Genomic DNA, 19,332 nt, shown 5'->3' on the forward strand with positions numbered 1-19,332 from the left:
CTGTGTGAAGACCATTTCTTCCTAACAAAGACTGTAATTAATTTGCCGGAATTGTACATAATTATGACATAACGATGAAGGTTGTGCAATGTAACAGCAATATATAGACTTAGGGATGCCACCCGTTAGATAAAATATGGAACGGTTCCGTATTTCACTGAAAGAATAAACGTTTTGTTTTCGAAATGATCGTTTTTACGGATTTTACCATATTAATGACCTAAGGCTCGTATTTCTGTGTGTTATATTATAATTAAGTCTATGATTTGATAGAGCAGTCTGACTGAGCGATGGTAGGCAGCAGCAGGCTCGTAAGCATTCATTCAAACAGCACTTTCCTGCATTTGCCAGCAGCTCTTCGCTGTGCTTCAAGCATTGCACTGTCTATCAACTCCCGAGATTAGGCTGGCAATACTATAGTGCCTATAAGAACATCCCATAGTCAAAGGTATATGAAATTCAAATGGTATAGAGAGAAATAGTCCTATAATTCCTATAATAACTACAACCTAAAACTTCTTACCTGGGAATATTGAAGACTCATGTTAAAAGGAACCACCAGCTTTCATATGTTCTCATGTTCTAAGCAAGGAACTTAAACGTTAGCTTTTTTACATGGCAAATATTGCACTTTTACTTTCTTCTCCAACACTTTGCTTTTGCATTATTTAAACCAAATTGATCATGTTTCATTATTTATTTGAGACTAAATAGATTTTATTGATGTATTAAGTTAAAATAAGTGTTCATTCAGTATTATTGTCATTATTACAAATATATATATATATATATACTGCTCAAAAAAATAAAGGGAACACTTAAACAACATATCCTAGATCTGAATGAAAGAAATAATCTTATTAAATACTTTTTTCTTTACATAGTTGAATGTGCTGACAACAAAATCACACAAAAATAATCAATGGAAATCCAATTTATCAACCCATGGAGGTCTGGATTTGGAGTCACACTCAAAATTAAAGTGGAAAACCACACTACAGGCTGATCCAACTTTGATGTAATGTCCTTAAAACAAGTCAAAATGAGGCTCAGTAATGTGTGTGGCCTCCACGTGCCTGTATGACCTCCCTACAACACCTGGGCATGCTCCTGATGAGGTGGCGGATGGTCTCCTGGGGGATCTCCTCCATTTGCGAATAATTGCACCAAATGTTGTCACCTTCTCACCAAGCTGCTTGGCGATGGTCTTGTAGCCCATTCCAGCCTTGTGTAGGTCTACAATCTTGTCACTGACATCCTTGGAGAGCTCTTTGGTCTTGGCCATGGTGGAGAGTTTGGAATCTGATTGATTGATTGCTTCTGTGGACAGGTGTCTTTTATACAGGTAACAAGCTGTGGTTAGGAGCACTCCCTTTAAGTGTGTGCTCCTAATCTCAGCTCGTTACCTGTATAAAAGACACCTGGGAGCCAGAAATCTTTCTGATTGAGAGGGGGTCAAATACTTATTTCCCTCATTAAAATGCAAATCAATTTATAACATTTTTGACATGCGTTTTTCTCTATATTTTTGTTGTTATTCTGTTTTTCACTGTTCAAATAAACCTACCATTAAAATTATAGACTGATAATTTCTTTGTCAGTGGGCAAACATACAAAATCAGCAGGGGATCAAATACTTTTCCCCCCCCACTGTATATATGATCTTATATAAATGTAAGCAAGATTTCAAATGATTATACTTTAGTCAAATATTATATATGTTTGGGCTTATTGCAGTCAATTTGCAGACTAAAAATTATTTGTAATTATTTTCAGCCACCTGACCATCCACTCAAGAAAATAAAAAAATTGGCCCTAGGCTGAATCTAGTTGATGATCCCTGAGATAAGTAGATGGGTCACTATTGTCTAGACATTTACACACGTTCATAAAATATAATGGATGGCCGTAATTACCCCCAGACACACCTGGCTAATTTGATGGGTCATGTAATCAAGTCTTTTGTTTATACATGTAGCTAAACAATGCTAAACAATGAACCATAATCCCAACCCTACTAGCAATACAAACAAATTGTCATATCTAGCAACCATGCATGAAATGTTATAGTAAGAATCTGCAGGTATCTAAAGCTAACCAACTAGGTTCAATGTTAGCTAGCTTTCTGAGATACAAATAATATTACAACACAGATCATACACGTAATGTTAGCTAGCGAGCCATAAAGCTAACATTCATAAGCAGCTAACAATCCGCTTTAACTTGCAATTAAACTACTTTCTAACACAATTTAAAACGTATAATATCTGATAATGTAGCTAGACTCTTACCCATATACAGTACATGGATGAACGCTTCATGGCAGTCTGGATGCCTTTAACTCTGTTTTGTTTCTAGCTACAGCTTGTTTGGCCAGAGTTGTGTCAACATACTCCGGTTCACACTGACCATGTGCAAAAACTTTTTCCCACTGATCTTTGTCGATAGCGCCTGCTAAATTCAGGGCAGCAATGTTCTAGAGCGTTGGGCTAGTAACCGAAAGGTTGCTGGATCGAATCCCCGAGCTGACAAGGTAAAAATCTGTTGTTCTGCCCCTGAGCAAGGCAGTTAACCCACTGTTCCCCGGGCGCCGAAGACGTGGATGTTGATTAAGGCAGCCCCCTCACTTCTCTGATTCAGAGGGGTTGGGTTAAATGCGGAAGACACATTTCAGTTGATGGCATTCAGTTGTGCAACTGACTAGGTATCCGCCCTTTCCATGGCTAACGTTATACAATATATACTGCTCAAAAAAATAAAGGGAACACTAAAATAACACATCCTAAATCTGAATGAATGAAATAATCTTATTAAATACTTTTTTCTTTACATAGTTGAATGTGCTAACAACAAAATCACACAAAAATAATCAATGGAAATCCAATTTATCAACCCATGGAGGTCTGGATTTGGAGTCACACTCAAAATTAAAGTGGAAAACCACACTACAGGCTGATCCAACTTTGATGTAATGTCCTTAAAACAAGTCAAAATGAGGCTCAGTAATGTGTGTTGCCTCCACGTGCCTGTATGACCTCCCTACAACACCTGGGCATGCTCCTGATGAGGTGGCGGATGGTCTCCTGAGGGATCTCCTCCCAGACCTGGACTAAAGCATCCGCCAACTCCTGGACAGTCTGTGGTGCAACGTGGCGTTGGTGGATGGAGCGAGACATGATGTCCCAGATGTGCTCAATTGGATTCAGGTCTGGGGAACGGGCGGGCCAGTCCATAGCATCAATGCCTTCCTCTTGCAGGAACTGCTGACACACTCCAGCCACATGAGGTCTAGCATTGTCTTGCATTAGGAGGAACCCAGGGCCAACCGCACCAGCATATGGTCTCACAAGGGGTCTGAGGGTCTCATCTCGGTACCTAATGGCAGTCAGGCTACCTCTGGCGAGCACATGGAGGGCTGTGCGGCACCCCAAAGAAATGCTACCCCACACCATGACTCACCCACCGCCAAACCGGTCATGCTGGAGGATGTTGCAGGCAGCAGAACGTTCTCCACGGCGTCTCCAGACTCTGTCACGTCTGTCACATGTGCTCAGTGTGAACCTGCTTTCATCTGTGAAGAGCACATGGCGCCAGTTGCCAATCTTGGTGTTCTCTGGCAAATGCCAAACGTCCTGCACGGTGTTGGGCTGTAAGCACAACCCCCACCTGTGGACGTCGGGCCCTCATACCACCCTCATGGAGTCTGTTTCTGACCGTTTGAGTAGACACATGCACATTTGTGGCCTGCTGGAGATCATTTTGCAGGGCTCTGGCTATGCTCCTCCTGCTCCTCCTTGCACAAAGGGGGAGGTAGCGGTCCTGCTGCTGGGTTGTTGCCCTCCTACGGCCTCCTCCACATCTCCTGATGTACTGGCCTGTCTCCTGGTAGCGCCTCCATGCTCTGGACACTACGCTGACAGACACAGCAAACCTTCTTGCCACAGCTCGCAGTGATGTGCCATCCTGGATGAGCTGCACTACCTGAGCCACTTGTGTGGGTTGTCATGCTACCACTAGAGTGAAAGCACCGCCAGCATTCAAAAGTGACCAAAACATCAGCCAGGAAGCATAGGAACTGAAAAGTGGTCTGTGGTCTCCACCTGCAGAACCACTCCTTTATTGGGGGTGTCTTGCTTATTGCCTATAATTTCAACCTGTTGTTTATTCCATTTGCACAACAGCATGTGAAATGTATTGTCAATCAGTGTTGCTTCCTAAGTGGACAGTTTGATTTCACAGAAGTGTGATTGACTTGGAGTTACATTGTGTTGTTTAAGTGTTCCCTTTTATTTTTTTGAGCAGTGTATATATATATATATATATATATATATATATATATATATATATATATATATATATATATATATATATATATATATATATATATATATACACACACACACACACACACACACACACACACACACACACACACACACACACACACACACACACACACACACACACACACAAAAAAAATCGGCTCATTAATCGGTATCGGCTTTTCGGGGTCCTCCAATAATCGGTATTATTGGGGACAATCGTGCTTCTACACCTGCATTGCTTGCTGTTTGGGGTTTTAGGCTGGGTTTCTGTACAGCACTTCGAGGTATCAGCTGATGTAAGAAGGGCTATATAAATAAATTTGATTTCATTTTGATTTGGTATCGGCATTGAAAAATCATAATCGACCTCTAGTTTGAATACTTATGTAAATGTAATATTTCAGTTTTTTTTTTTAAATACATTTGCAAACATTTCTTAAAACCTGTTTTTGCTTTGTCATTATTAGCTATTGTGTGTAGATCGATGAGGGGGAAAAACTATTTAATTAATTTTAGAATAAGGTTGTAAATGAACAAAATGTATTTTTAGCCTTGTGTTTTATGTTATTGTCCTGCTGAAAGATGAATTTGGATCCCTGTGTCTGTTGGAAAGGAGACTGAACCAGATTTTACCTGTGCTTCACTCTATTCAGTTTCTTTTTATAAAAAACCCCCCCAAAACTCCTTAGTCCTTGCCTATGATACGTGATGGAGCCACCACCATGCTTGAAAATATGAATTGTGGTACTCGGTGATGTTGTTTGATTTGCCTCAAACATACCGCTTTGTTTTCAGGATAAAGTAAATTTATTTTAGTTCCTTATTGCAAACAGGATGCATGTTTTCGAGTATTGTTATTCTGTACAGGCTTCATCCTCAGTTTTGTCTTATCACAGCCATTAAACTCGAACTGTTTTAAAGTCACCATTTGCCTCATATAGAAATCCCTGAGCAGGTTTCCTTCCTAGGAAGGACACCTGTATCTTTGTAGTGACTGGGTGTATTGGTACACAATCTAAAGTGTTATTAATAACTTCACCATGCTCAAAGGGAAATTCAGTGTCTGCCTTTTTTACCCATCTACCAATAGGTGCCCTTCTTTGTGAGGCATTGGCTGGTCTTTGTAGTTTAATATATATTTGAAATTCACTGCTCAACTGAGGGACCTTACAAATATCTATCTGTATGTGTGGGGTACAGAGATGAGGTAGTCTTTCAAAAATCACAGTCAAGTCATATAGAAACAAATGTGGCAAAGCAATTAACTTTTTGTCCTGAATACAAAGTGTATTCTGAGTATCACTCTCCATATTTTCAAGCATAGTGGTGGCTGCATCATGTTATGGGTATGCGGAGAGGACCAATGTTCCCTCTAAGCTGCACGTGGGCGTGCAGTAGCCCAGAGACGGGACTGCCGTGCAGAGCGCAGAAGAAATATCAGCCCACAAAGAGAAGGATGAGATTGAACTTCACTCAACTTTCTACAGTTTTCCCTGTTAGTTAACACTATCAACATTTCCCTTTACTGTGGAAATTGTGATCGAATCAATGCAATATTAGCCACTTTCAATGCAACATACAGAAACAAAATGAACTATGCAAGAGATTGTTGTAGGCAGAACGTATCAGAGTAAGATTCTATTGTGCATGACTCAGCCCGTACTCTACACAGACCCGTGGGGCATAACCAATCAGAGCTGCAGTAGGCCTATATTCCAATAGACCATTGCCATATATGGATGAACTGGACTGTGTTTACAGCTGTGGTCGTAAGTAGATACGCTTGTCTTGAGATCAACAGAAAGAGCTGCATGTAGCCACGTGTGCACATTGTGTTCATATCCTTTGCTAGTTAATGAGTTATTAGCCCAGTTATAGATAATTTGTAGTCAGCCATATGGGAGTGATTGCTTCCTACAAGACCACAAAATGTTTACTTTTATAGACACCTTTGAAAAGCCAGTCCGGCAAAGAGCTTTTTTTCTTTCTTTCTTAAAGGGGCAATGTTGTATTTTGAGACATGCTTGAATAGACTAAGTAGCCAATAGGCAGAGGGTAGCATAATTTGTCTGATTCTCTGTAATAATGGTATGGGAACAATAAAGCATTTTATTTTGTAAAGTGGTTTCTTGCATCAAACATTTTCAGTCACCTCCTTGTCTGAAGGACTGGGCCACTCAAGGACATTCATGTTTTCTTTTTTAGGAGATTGATTTCCTCTTCTAGCTTAGTTCACACTAATATTTGAGGTCACTTAGAAATGTCTTTGTTTTTAAGGACACACCTTAGATATTGGCACTATTCCCACCTCACCGCAACTGAGCTGATGTTACAGGTAAATGCCAACCATGCTGCAATGGTTGGAAAATGCCAAAGCGCCAGATATTACAATCCGAAATTGCCAACTAATGTGTGTTTCACAATAGCGCTGGCTTAACGTTAGCCAAAAATAGAGCCCTCAAGTCTAACTGTTTTAGTTAGTTGTAGCGACATAAGGATCTCTGCAAAGCCGGCTTGCCAGAGTAAATGAAACATATTTGAGTAGGCTTACTACTCCTTGACATTGATTAGCTAATGGTGTGACAGAACAGCACTGCTCATCATTATTTTGGTGGCTGCAGGTAGCCTAGAGGTTAGAGGTGGACCAGTAGTGGAAAAGTTGCTGTTTCAAACCCCGGGTAGAGCTGGCACAATTATTGGATAATCGTGCAACTAAGAATTATGCACAATAATTGTGAACCCAAAAATATTTGTCATCGCTTTAATACCTTAATTTTAGGAGAAGGGAGAATTCAACTTTTTATTCAAGCAGTTTACCCAATAGCAGTTAGTTTTAAATGAAGTAGGTAAAATTGGTAATCATTTTACGAGCAGAACGGCACAGTTTGGAGGAAAAGCTTAATTTCCAAAAGTTCCAAGCGGTCAAAACCATTCGTTTTTGCGACGTGGGTGTCACCAAAGCGGTGTTGTATTCATTATGTATGTCGTAGCAAATTTTCAAAGATGCATTACACTTTATTTTATTTTTTTGTAAAAATTACAATTATGACAACTGTGCAATTTGCATAACAATTCATCGTTGTCCAAAATTCCACAATCATCCCAGCCATGACATCAGGCCTGGTGTAAAAAAGTGGGAATTGATCTGGCACTTAAAGGACAAAAGTATCTACAAAAAAGGATAAAAATGTATTATCATATTGAAGGCAAAAATGCGTAAATAATGTACAAATAAATAAATACATAAATTCGTTGATGAACAGACACCAGGTTTGACTCTTAGGCTAAGTTTGTGTAATTATGAAACTCCTCCCGTGATTGATGAATCAATTAAAACTGCTGTAGCTGTAGTTTCAATTGACCTCTGGTGGACTATAGCTCAACTCCACTTTAGTTGCCACTGAACTTCGGCCCAGTTTTGAGGGAGAAGAAGACATGGCCTCACCTTTTCCGCTTTTCAGAGTGTTTTTTTGCTAGATTACACCTGCCTGTCAAGAAAAAATTGGAATGCCAGTTTACTGTAAAAGCAATCGTAAATGTGCTGCCTCAGCCCGGTTGGATTTCCCAACAGCATACTCATGCTGTCTAGTAGAATCAACCAAGCGAGCTTTAAATTGTGCATTAATGTATTTTGCTGAGATTGTATTGAAGCTGTCCAAAATGCTCCCCTAGAAATACAGTAGTGTATATTGATTCTCTATTAAAAGGAACAATAGCCTAGACTAAAAGTTAATAGGAAAGTATTTCAACTGTATTCACCATGACTGTCTCTTTTTATTATTAAATGTTTTAATGCTGTTATTCATGATGTGTTGTCAGAAGGAAATACATTGTGTTCTGGGATTATAAACTTAACTCAAGATTTTGTTTTCTAAATATAATTTCATTCTGAATACCAAATTCATAATATCAGGCAAAAAAGATTCAGAATATGTCACTCTTTCCCATCACGGTTGTGGTACTCGGCTCTACTCCCTTATCTTAGGTTGGACGTTTGCTAGAGCTCTGTTCTTGGAGACACTGGCTCCAGGTTCTAAACTGCTACATTAATTTCATCCAGCAAATAATGTGTTAAAAAAAAAGCTTGGAAATTTGACAGTGATTTTTCCATTTCTTGTTTATTACTTGTTTTCCTATTGGACAATAGATCGGAGCTCTGCCCTAGCAACAAAAGTAGGGTATTTGCATACTGTCTTCTGATTGGGCAAGCCGGAGAAAGCACAAGCCAATCACACAGTTTCTTCTTGGTGGTAGGCTATGCTAATTAGGTACTGTTGCTGGGGTTCAGAAGGCTGGTTACTCTCTGTGATTCTGCTGCATTGTGTTGCCTGGTGAGAGACGTTGATAAATGAGTACTTAATGATCTGCAGAATACCCACTCACTGCAGACAGACTGAGATTTCAAAATAGAACTGAGAAGATTCGATTACAGGGCTATAGGCTTGCTTTCACTGCTGAGTTGAATCAGTCAAGTAAAACAACTGATGCAACTGGAATGTCTGCTAATATCTGTCTTAACTACTTATTTTTCACCTTATTCCTATTACATTTTTGATTGCCAAATACATGTGTACATGCCATATAATTATATTTTACATGTGATCAGACATGAGATCTTACTGTGTGTGAATGCTTTCAGTAGACATCATTTGGAAAATGTCAAAGCACCAATATTTTTGGGGAGAACTTGCCGAACCTCAGAAGTCCTTAAAAGTAATCTGTGAATTAATGACAAAATAGGCTACATCTTTTTAGCTGGCTTTGATCATATTAAAAATGTAATCTTGTGATATACACTGAGTGTACAAAACATTATGAACGCCTGCTCTTTCCATGAGATTGCCCAGGTGAAAGCTATGATCCCTTATTGATGTAATTTCTTAAATCCACTTTAATCAGTGTTGATGAAGGGGAGGAGATGGGTTAAAGAAGGATTTTTAAGCCTTGAGACATGGATGGTGTATGTGTGCCATTCAGAGGGTGAATGGGCAAGACAAAAGATTGAAGTGCCTTTGAATGGGGTATGGTAGTAGGTGCCAGGCGCACTGGTTTGTGTCAAGAACCGCAACGCTAAGGGGTTTTTCACGCTCAACAGTTTCCCGTGTCTATCAAGAATGGTCCACCACCCAAAGGACATCCAGCTAACTTGAGAAGCATTGGCGTCAACATGGGCCACCATTCCTGTGGAACACTTTTGACACCTTGTGTTCTTAATGTTTTGTATACTCAGTGTATATGTGTAATGTAATTCTACTCGTAACTCAAGCCTGTATTTAAAGCTATATTTCTTAGTCAACCCAGCAGCAGAGCCCCGCTGTCCCAGAGATCGACACAATTGTTGTAAGCATTTTTGAAATCTATAGGTGTATTGTTAATTTAAATGACCATTACACAAAATAAAGTATCCCAGATTGTGCCTTCAATGACTGCTAAATAACACTACTTGGAAAAATCACACATTTCCTGTATGTGAAGTACGCATTAATTGTAACGTGAGACGGGTTTACCAAGAAAAACTTCCAAAAGGACAAATTTGAGGCAGAAAGTAGTTGGAGCTCTCAACGAAAAAAGCAGAGATCGATTTATTTTAGCTCACTTCAAATCAAATGTTATTTGTGACATGCGCCGAATACAACACCTAACCGTGAAATACTTACTTACAAGCCCTTAACCAAAAATGCAGTTCAAGAAATAGATCTAAGAAAATATTTACTAAATAAGCTACTTTAAAAATGAACACAAAATTACTTAACAATAATGAGGCTATATACAGGGGGTACTGGTACCGAGTCAATGTGCGCGGTTACAGGTTAGTCAAGGTAATTTGTACATGAAGGTAAGGGTAAAGTGACTGTGCATAAATAATAAACAAAGAGTAGCAGCAGTGTAAAAACAAAGGGGGGGACAATGTAAATAGTCCAGGTGGCCGTTTGATTAATTGTTCAGGAGTCTTATGGCTTGGGGGTGGAAGCTGTTAAGGAGCCTTTTGGACCTAGACTTGGCTCTCCGGTACCGCTTGCCGTGCGGTAGCAGAGAGAACTATTGCTTGGGTGACTGGAGTCTTTTGACAATTTTTTGGGGGCCTTCCTCTAACACCGCCTAGAAAATAGGTACTGGATGGAAGGAAGCTTAGCCCAGTGATGTATTGGGCCGTACGCACTACCATTGGCTACATAATATCTGCATGACTCGCCACCTTCTCATGGTAGATTTGCAGACAATGGTTTAGTGTTACAGCAGTTTAGTGCCCGTTCATGTCAATCAAAGTGAAATATTTTCTGGATATTACAGTGATGGATCTATGGTTTGATAATGATTTTAACCTTATCATGAATATTTGTGCAATATGCTTTCTGAGTAATGACTACACCTCACGCAATCAAGTAGCTTTCCAACAGAATAGTGCTTGGTGTGAACATCGCTTCATATTACCCCAACCACATTAACTTTTTTGTGTGTAAGCAAATAGAAAAATGCTAACTAGCGGTAATGCTAACAATTAGCATGGACGCTAGCTGGCCATTTTTAGGCCACGCCTAACACAGTCATTGATTGTACTCTTCAATTATATAATTTTTAAGGTCCCTCTACACACAAAAAAGTTAATGTGGTTGGGGTAATATGAAGCAATGTTCACACCAAGCACTATTCTGTTGGAAAGCTACTTAATTGCGTGAGATGTGATTTGATTTTGTAGTCATTAGTCAAAGCATATTGCCTACTTGATAAAAGCATGACCTTTTTTAAATCTACTTTCACTTTTTGAAACGCTGCCTCGATCTTTCATTTTGAGTGTTTTGGCAGTTCTTTTAAATTCCTTGACTACAGCAACAGGGAAACTGAACAGTAATTGCAGCAGCAGGGATTAGAAAAATATAATCCAGAGTGATGCGTTGAAAGATGACGTTACCCAGGGATTTAAGGGGAAAGGTGATGTCCGATTGCTGTTTATAGCATCAGACAGCAGCTCGTTGTGCTCGCTTTTTGCTTCTCTCTCTCTCTCTCTCTCTCTCTCTCTCGGCTACGCTGCCAGAGCAGCTTTTGGGAATGAGTTGTGTGTGGTGACGCAGCGGTTTCCCAGCCCTCAGTGTGATGAGGTGGTGGAGGGGAAGAGTAGGTAAAAGGCAGGCAGGTCTGAGTTCGGCTGATGCTCCCATCTTGATGCTGAGTCACTAGCCAGCAGACGACTCAGACTGAGAGGGTCCACTCACTGAGAGCCTCCACAGCCCCCCCATCCCTCTTCTTTGATTTAACCAAGCATGATCAAAGGTTACCCCCTCCTCCTCTGGTAAAACTGACTAAAAAAGCTTAATATACAAACCTTTCCACATGAGCCCTAGCTATGTTTAATTTCGCTGTGTAACTGACTGCTAATCATTCCATTGACTTTTTGCTGGCAAATCTCTCCAGCTATTTGAGAGACCATCTGGAGTGTTAGTGAGAGCAACCTTGTGACAAAAGCATGGCTGTGTGGGCTGTGTCCTCTGGGTCCCTCCTGTTTGGGATGGAACCTGATCTGAGGGCGATGGAGAAAAGACTCCAGCGAGTCGCGCAGTGCTGTAGGACACATTAGACTCTCGTCATCGTCATGTGCTGCTGCTTTTTTGTGATCTGATTTCATCCTGCATGCCACTGGCCAAGGAGCAACTCTCTGTGCAACAGGACAGAGAATGTCACAGTTTATCTTTACAAAGCAACTCGGGTCCCTTTACTGTGATTTGAAGTTTGTGTGGTGTCTGGGTATGTTAGGATTTAATTTCAAAAGCTATCTTTAGAATATTTCCTGGAATATATAGTTTCCTTCAAAGGTCTCATATGCCATGAGTCCAGATGAGACTTAAGATGCCGTAGAAAACTTAAACTGTGCCATTATTCATTCACAGTTCATTGACATTTTAAATGCAATGGCAATGGTCAGCTAGCTATTTGGGACTTTGTACTTTTTTGCCCTGGAGCATTTTGCTTCAGAATTTCTTTAATCAGCTTTGGGGCTTTTGTAATAGTTTCCCCAATCAATTATTCACTTAATATCTGGTGAACAAAGCATGCTTTTTTTTCCTTCTTTTTTCTGGCCATCATGCAGGGATGTGATGAAGTAGTGTGCAGGTATTACATCATCTCCCTGCCATGGTCCTTTTTGTAGTTTTTTTTCTTCTTGTCGGTAGGTTTATGGTGATGCTTGTTTTCATGTATACATTTTGGGTCGTGTAGGATGCTGTCTTCCGAAATGGCTACAACTTTCTGAGAAATGGGAAGTCTGTTGATGGTAGTGAATGGAATAATCACTGGTAAAAGAATGATGGAAAAATACTTGCTCTAGTATACAAACACTGATTATTCCAAACACAATTACATAATTTCTTAAGTTGCATTATTTATTTAAAGGAACACCGTTGCAAGGGTTCACACTGAGATTACTGAGAATGGGGCCTTGTGAGAACCTATTAAATGTGTGTCAATCAGAAGGTGTCCCTCTCTTTCAGGAGGAGAGACTTCAGCATGCAAACCTTCATCTGTCCGGCTTGCCCCCTCGTTTTCGTTCCACGCTGCTGGGCTTCAGATGGCTGCTCCCATGCCCCATTCGCACCAGCAGTACAGTGAGCGGCACCAGCAGACAACTGACCCGTCTGTGCCGGCTCTGCCCTACAGCGAGCAGGCGCAGCAGTCTATCGCCAGCCAGGTACACTAGCTACAACTAGACACAAACACACGGTCATTCACACGTACAATTACACGCACACTGATGCACACAATTATACTGACACACACACATAAGCATGCACTCATACTCACACACATTGACATAAATACACACACACAAACCAAAAACATCCTCTCGCCCACAAAGTGGTGCTAACCCCAAGCCCTGTGGCCTGTGCCTGCCTTACACAACACCGCTTGCGGTCGGCCTTTCTGTTCCTAGCAAAGGGCACTTCTCAAAATGTATTCCGACCCTGCGTGAGGGGTTATTCTTACTGTACAGGGAACATCACGGCCTGCGTGTCCAGGACAGTGGACTAATAATAAACAGTGTGATTTTCCACTTGATTTTATTACTGACGACAGTTACCAAAATAAGCTGCGGGGGGGCTGTCAAGCACGCCCATGACCTCGGTGTACAGTGGCTGCTGCCCACGTGTGTGGGTCTCTATCAGTCCCTCATCAAAGCTCAAATGTAGGTCCACACCACTGAGTTCCCTACGTAGTCTTACTGTATATTGCCCCCATGTGTGTCAATCCTCCCTCTTCAGTATGGTGAACAAATGACATCATGAATAGGAACATTTGCCACATAAAAACAGATGCACTTGATGGTAGCTGAAGACGGGTGATCTAATGAATCGTTTTGATGAGATAGACAAGGTGAGTGTGTCTGTGTTTCTGAAAAGGTGATGTTCTCTGTGTTTGGTGCGTCTGTGTTTTAAGGTGACCCCTGATGTTGTCATGTTACAGAGGCGCATGCCCCAGTGCTTTCGCGACCCGTCCTCGGCTCCCCTGAGGAAGCTCTCTATTGACCTGATCAAAACCTACAAATGCATCAATGAGGTAAGTTCCACCACTCTCCCTCCGCCACACACTACACCTGTACCTGGAACTCTGGTCGCTCAAGGCCGGGGGGGTGGGGGTGGGGGCACACAAAAGGATGGATCACTACTCAGAATTGTTGTGATTTCATAACATTTTCGTAGACAACACAACTGGCAGGCCTGAAGAAGGTAGAATCAGGCCTGCACTGAGCCACTTAAATATTTGAATGAAATAGTTACAAGATCCAATGCAATCTCCAACTTATACTGCACAGTGTTGGTTAGGGCCTACCTTTTTTAGCAACCACCTCCCAGGCTCAGTGTGCCACCTACCTGATGGGTAATCTAGTAGGAACACTTTTTTGTCGGCAGGTATACTATGCAAAAAAGAAGCGGAGACACCAACAGGGCCAGGGCGACGACTCCAGTCACAAAAAGGAGAGGAAGGTCTTCAATGACGGCTACGATGACGACAACTACGACTACATCGTCAAGAACGGGGAGAAATGGATGGACCGCTACGAGATCGACTCCTTGATAGGCAAAGGCTCGTTTGGACAGGTGAGTCTCATGATGAAATGTATTGTCAACCACCAGTGGAGCAGTTTCCATTTTGCAGAAGCTCACCTGGTATTGTTTCACCCACCACCACACCAGGTCTTTAATGGGCTAGACATGGTCATTAAGATTGACATGACATTTTATTTGTCACATGCTTTGTAAACAACCGGTGTAGACTAACAGTGAAATGCTTAATCGTATGTTTGATTTAAAAAAAGATACATGAGTGTTTAACCATACCTCCACACTGTGTGAACCTATCTGCTGAGTCAGCAGAAATGTGTGTGTGTGTGTGTGTGTGTGTGTGTGTGTGTGTGTGTGTGTGTGTGTGTGTGTGTGTGTGTGTGTGAGAGAGACTGAAGAGGCTTTGATAAATCAGAACCCCACCCCCCTTGTTCAGTGCACGCATTTCTGCCCGGCTCATTGTGTTTACGATGATTTGTGTTTGGCTTCCCCCTCTCTCCAGGTTGTAAAAGCATATGACCGTGTTGAGCAGGAGTGGGTGGCAATTAAGATCATCAAGAACAAGAAGGCTTTTCTAAATCAAGCCCAGATTGAAGTGCGGCTCCTCGAGCTCATGAACAAACATGACACGGAGATGAAGTACTACATAGGTGAGACCGGATTCCCCTTCTTTCTATACACCTTTCTCTCTCCCTCTTCTCTCGTTCAGGCATTATTTACCTCCAGCTAAGAGATCATATTCATTAGGTGGTCAGGGCTCTAAATAAAAAATAAAAATCATTGGTACCACTGATGCTACCAAAGTATTCAGACCCCTTGACTTTTTCCACATTTGTTACGTAAACAGCCTTATTCTAAAATTGATGAATGTTTTTTACCCCTCATCAATCTACACACAATATCAATGAAGGCAAAGCAAAAACAGGTTTTTATACATTTTTGCAAATTGATTAAAAAAACCTGATATCACATTACTTAAGTATTCAGACCCTTTACTCAGTACTTAGTTCAAACACCTTTGGCAGCGATTACAGCGTCGAGTCTTCTTGGGTATGATGCTACAAGCTTGGCACACCTGTATTTGGGGAGTTTCTCACATTCTTCCCTGCAGATCCTCTCAAGCTCTGTCAGGTTGGATGGGGAGCGTCGCTGCACAGCTATTTTCAGGTCTCTAGAGATGTTAGATCGGGTTCAAGTCAGGGCTCTGGCTGGGCCACAAGGACATTCAGAGACTTGTCCCGAAGCCACTCCTGCGTTGTCTTGGCTGTGTGCTTAGGGTCGTTGTCCTGTTGGAAGGTGAACCTTCACCCCAGTCTGAGGTCCTGAGTGCTCTGGAGCAGGTTTTCGTCAAGGATCTCTCTGTACTTTGCTCCATTCATCTTTCCCTCGAGCTTGACTAGTCTCCCAGTCCTTGGCGCTGAAAAACATTCCGACAGCATGATGCTGCCACCACCATGCTTCACCGTAGGGATGGTGCCAGGTTTCCTCCAGACGTGATGCTTGGCATTCAGGCCAAAGAGTTCAATCTTGGTTTCATCAGTCCAGAGAATCTTGTTTCTCATGGTCTGAGAGTCTTTTAGGTGCCTTTGGCAAACTCCAAGCGAGCTGCCATGTGCCTTTTACGGAGGAGCGGCTTCCGTCTGGCCACTCTACCATAAAGGCCTGATTTGGTGGAGTGCTGCAGAGATGGTTGTCCTTCTGGAGGTTTTTCCTATCTTCACAGTGGAACTCTGGAGCTCTGTCAGCATGACCATCCGGTTCTTGGTCACCTCCCTGCCGAGGCCCAATTGCTCAGTTTGGCCGGGTGGCCAGCTCTAGGAAGAGTCTTAGTGGTTCCAAACTTTTTCCATTTGCGAATGATAGAGGCCACTGTGTTCTTAGGGACCTTCAATGCTGCAGAAATGTTTTGGTACCCTTCCCCAGATCTGTGCCTTGACACAATCCTGTCTCGGAGCTCTGCGGACAATTCCCTAGACCTCATGGCTTGGTTTTTGCTCTGACATGCACTGTCAACTGTGGGACCTTATATAGACAGGTGTGTGCCTTTCCAAATCATGTCCCCATCAATTGAATTTACCACAGGTGGACTCCAAGTTGTAGAAACATCTCGAAGATGATCAATGGAAACTGGATGCACCTGAGATTAGTTTAGAGTCTAATAGCAAAGGGTCTGAATAATTATGTAAATTAGGTATTTCTGTTTTTTATTTGTAATAAATTTGCTAGAAAATGTTTTAAACCTGTTTTTGCTTTTTCATTATGGAGTTTGTGTGTAGATTGACGAGGGGGAAAAATCCTTAAATCTATTTTAGAATAAGAATTACATAAAACATGGAAAAACTCAAGGGGTCTGAATAATTTACGAATGCACTGTACATACACTTGACCTCTGTTCAACTTTGTGATGGAGTATTTACCATAGAAATACCAGAAAGACCCCAAAGCATCTCGATGTCAGTGCGCCATCTACTTGATAGACACATTGGGGCATTTTTCGGGGGTGAAACCCCATTTGAAAATGTGTTTTGCTCCAGGATGAGGCTTAATCTGTGTCTGGGAAACAGGCCCATTCACATTAGCTAGTCAATGACAAGAGTATCCAATTGCCATGTGTATGTTTAACATCACTAGTATTTTGTGCAAATCCACCTCACCAACACATGCACATTAGTATTTTTTTCCTCTTCTCTCGCTCTCTCTTTCTTTCTCTTTTTCTCTCCTTTCTCATATCTCCTCTCTCTCTTCTCCCTCTCTCTCTCCCCCTCTCCCTCCAGTTCACCTTAAGCGCCACTTCATGTTTCGGAGCCACCTGTGCTTGGTGTTTGAGATGCTCTCCTACAACCTGTACGACCTGCTGCGGAACACCAACTTCCGCGGCGTCTCGCTCAACCTCACACGCAAGTTTGCCCAGCAGATGTGCACGGCTCTATTGTTCCTGGCCACCCCCGAGCTCAGCATCATCCACTGTGACTTGAAGCCCGAGAACATCCTATTGTGCAACCCCAAGAGGAGCGCCATCAAGATCGTGGACTTTGGCAGCTCCTGCCAGCTGGGACAGAGGGTGGGTAAATGAGGATGTTGTTTTTTCTTGGTTTATGTGGTGAATTTTAGATCTGACAGGCCCGAAAAAGTATTGCATCGAACTGTTGTGAATAGGGATGCACGATATATCGGTGAACATATCGGAATTGTCTGATATTAGCTAAAAATGGCAACATCGGGTATCGGCCCGATGTCTAGTTTAACCCTGATGTGCAAAAACGATGTCAAAGCTGACGTGCATACCTGTATAACGTAGGTACATGATGTAATGACGCCACGTAAAATGTTGCGCTACACGTGCAACACAGCATTCCAAACCTAGCCCACAATGTATGCTGGGTAGATCGAGCAGTCAACAAGTCATTTGAAAGAGTAAGAACATTTCAGCGAGACAACTCAGACGAAATCCATTAACGGCAAGATAATGGAATTCAACCGTTCTCTGTCATGGGTGATGTTGGCTTTCGCCGACTGGTCGAGCACCGGTACACATGTTGCCCTACCGGAGTACGCATACTATGGAACACCGTTTGTGTCTTTGCGTGCCAAAAAAGATACACTTGACCACGAGTCAAATAACACTATTTGACGAGTCAAATAACAGCTCTATTATAGAATGTTGTGTGTTCTGAATTTGCAGATGCAAGCCAAGTGCCACCACTACTATCAGTAGCCCTGTCAAAGTCTGTAAAGTCAAAAAAGTCTGTAAACAAGCAAACACCGTCCACGAATGATGTGTTTACAATACCGCGTTGGTAATAAAGCATTATTTGTTCGACCGCAACTTCTGGAGCTTTTGCCCAAAGCTAACGTTATAAGCAGCCAGCTAGCTTCATCTGGCTAGTGAGTCTCTACCGGACTGGGTTATGTGTTGTGAAGCTAGCTACAATAAGGATTAGGCACAATAGTGGAATTTGTGGTTTGCCTTCAAAATAAAACTACCTCTTTGAAAGTGATGCAGAAGGTTACAATTGGTGGAATCATGCCATATTTAGTCTAGATAATGTTAAACAAGGTTGGAATGTGAAGCAATGAAATGGGGTATCAGTCTACTCTGTGACACCCACAGAACACAACTGTGAAGAGTTTACGCAAATGTTATCGCGTGACTGAAATCATCTCCCCAGTCAGCCTATTGTGTGTATTGACATTCATATTGCACTGTACAGCTTTACCTAAGGATTGGGGACCAATGAAATGGGGTATCAGTCTACTCAATACCCAAGATGTTTTTTCCCAATATCCTCCTCAGAGTTATCAGACTCCAAAACATCCACTCAGTATTGTTTTTCCTCGGGAATAGTGTTCAATACACATAGGTTGACAATAAAAGTGGCTCAATTCACAGCTGTTTCATAGTCCCTCAATAAGAGCTACGATGCTAATGTTCTCTGGGTGTCACTGAGTAGACTGATACCCCATGTCATTGATCCACAAACCATAGGTAAGGCTGTACAGTGAAATAAGAATGCCCCCAATGCAATTCTAAAGTATATTACATCCAGTGTGATTTCAACAGATGTTTGTCAAATTAACAAATTATTGTCTTTTGTTGATTTATTTTTTATTTTTATAACAACATTCCAACCTCGTTTAGCATGATCTATTCAATTATTGCATAATTCTACTATTTGTATTAATTTGCATTACTGTCAATGACATACTTTTATTTTAATAAAAGGCTAACCTAGATATATAGTTAGCTAGCTAACTATAGCTACTGAAACAGGTTGTTGTTTTGCTATGTTTTTGGGGAAGAATATTGTTTGCATCCATGAGCTAGCTAGCTTATTTTTATGACCAGCACTGTAGGTGCACGAGACAACTTTACCAGCATCATAGCATACGTATCGATGAATCGTTGTGACATATGAAATATGAGTGATTAGGTGTGTGTGTGTGTGTGTGTGTGT

General features: G+C 41.6%; 1 protein-coding gene across 4 annotated transcripts in view; it reads left to right on the top strand.

Annotated features, from left to right (window-relative positions):
• dyrk1aa (dual-specificity tyrosine-(Y)-phosphorylation regulated kinase 1A, a) overlaps window positions 1-19,332 on the top strand; it is a 59,850-nt gene that overhangs the window by 31,659 nt on the left and 8,859 nt on the right. For 2 of the 4 annotated variants that reach the window (XM_014137264.3, XM_014137268.3), the window contains 5 exons: window positions 12,809-13,005; window positions 13,752-13,871; window positions 14,225-14,413; window positions 14,880-15,027; window positions 17,152-17,438. In XM_014137264.3, the coding sequence (XP_013992739.1) occupies window positions 12,809-13,005; window positions 13,752-13,871; window positions 14,225-14,413; window positions 14,880-15,027; window positions 17,152-17,438 (941 nt within the window). The remainder of the gene's footprint in view (window positions 1-12,808; window positions 13,006-13,751; window positions 13,872-14,224; window positions 14,414-14,879; window positions 15,028-17,151; window positions 17,439-19,332) is intronic. The other 2 variants (XM_014137267.3, XM_045693529.2) reach the window with 1 other exon arrangement.

The sequence above is a fragment of the Salmo salar genome, chromosome 13 (genome assembly GCF_965601325.2).
Source record: "Salmo salar chromosome 13, fSalSal1, whole genome shotgun sequence".
Taxonomy (NCBI): Eukaryota; Metazoa; Chordata; class Actinopteri; order Salmoniformes; family Salmonidae; genus Salmo; species Salmo salar.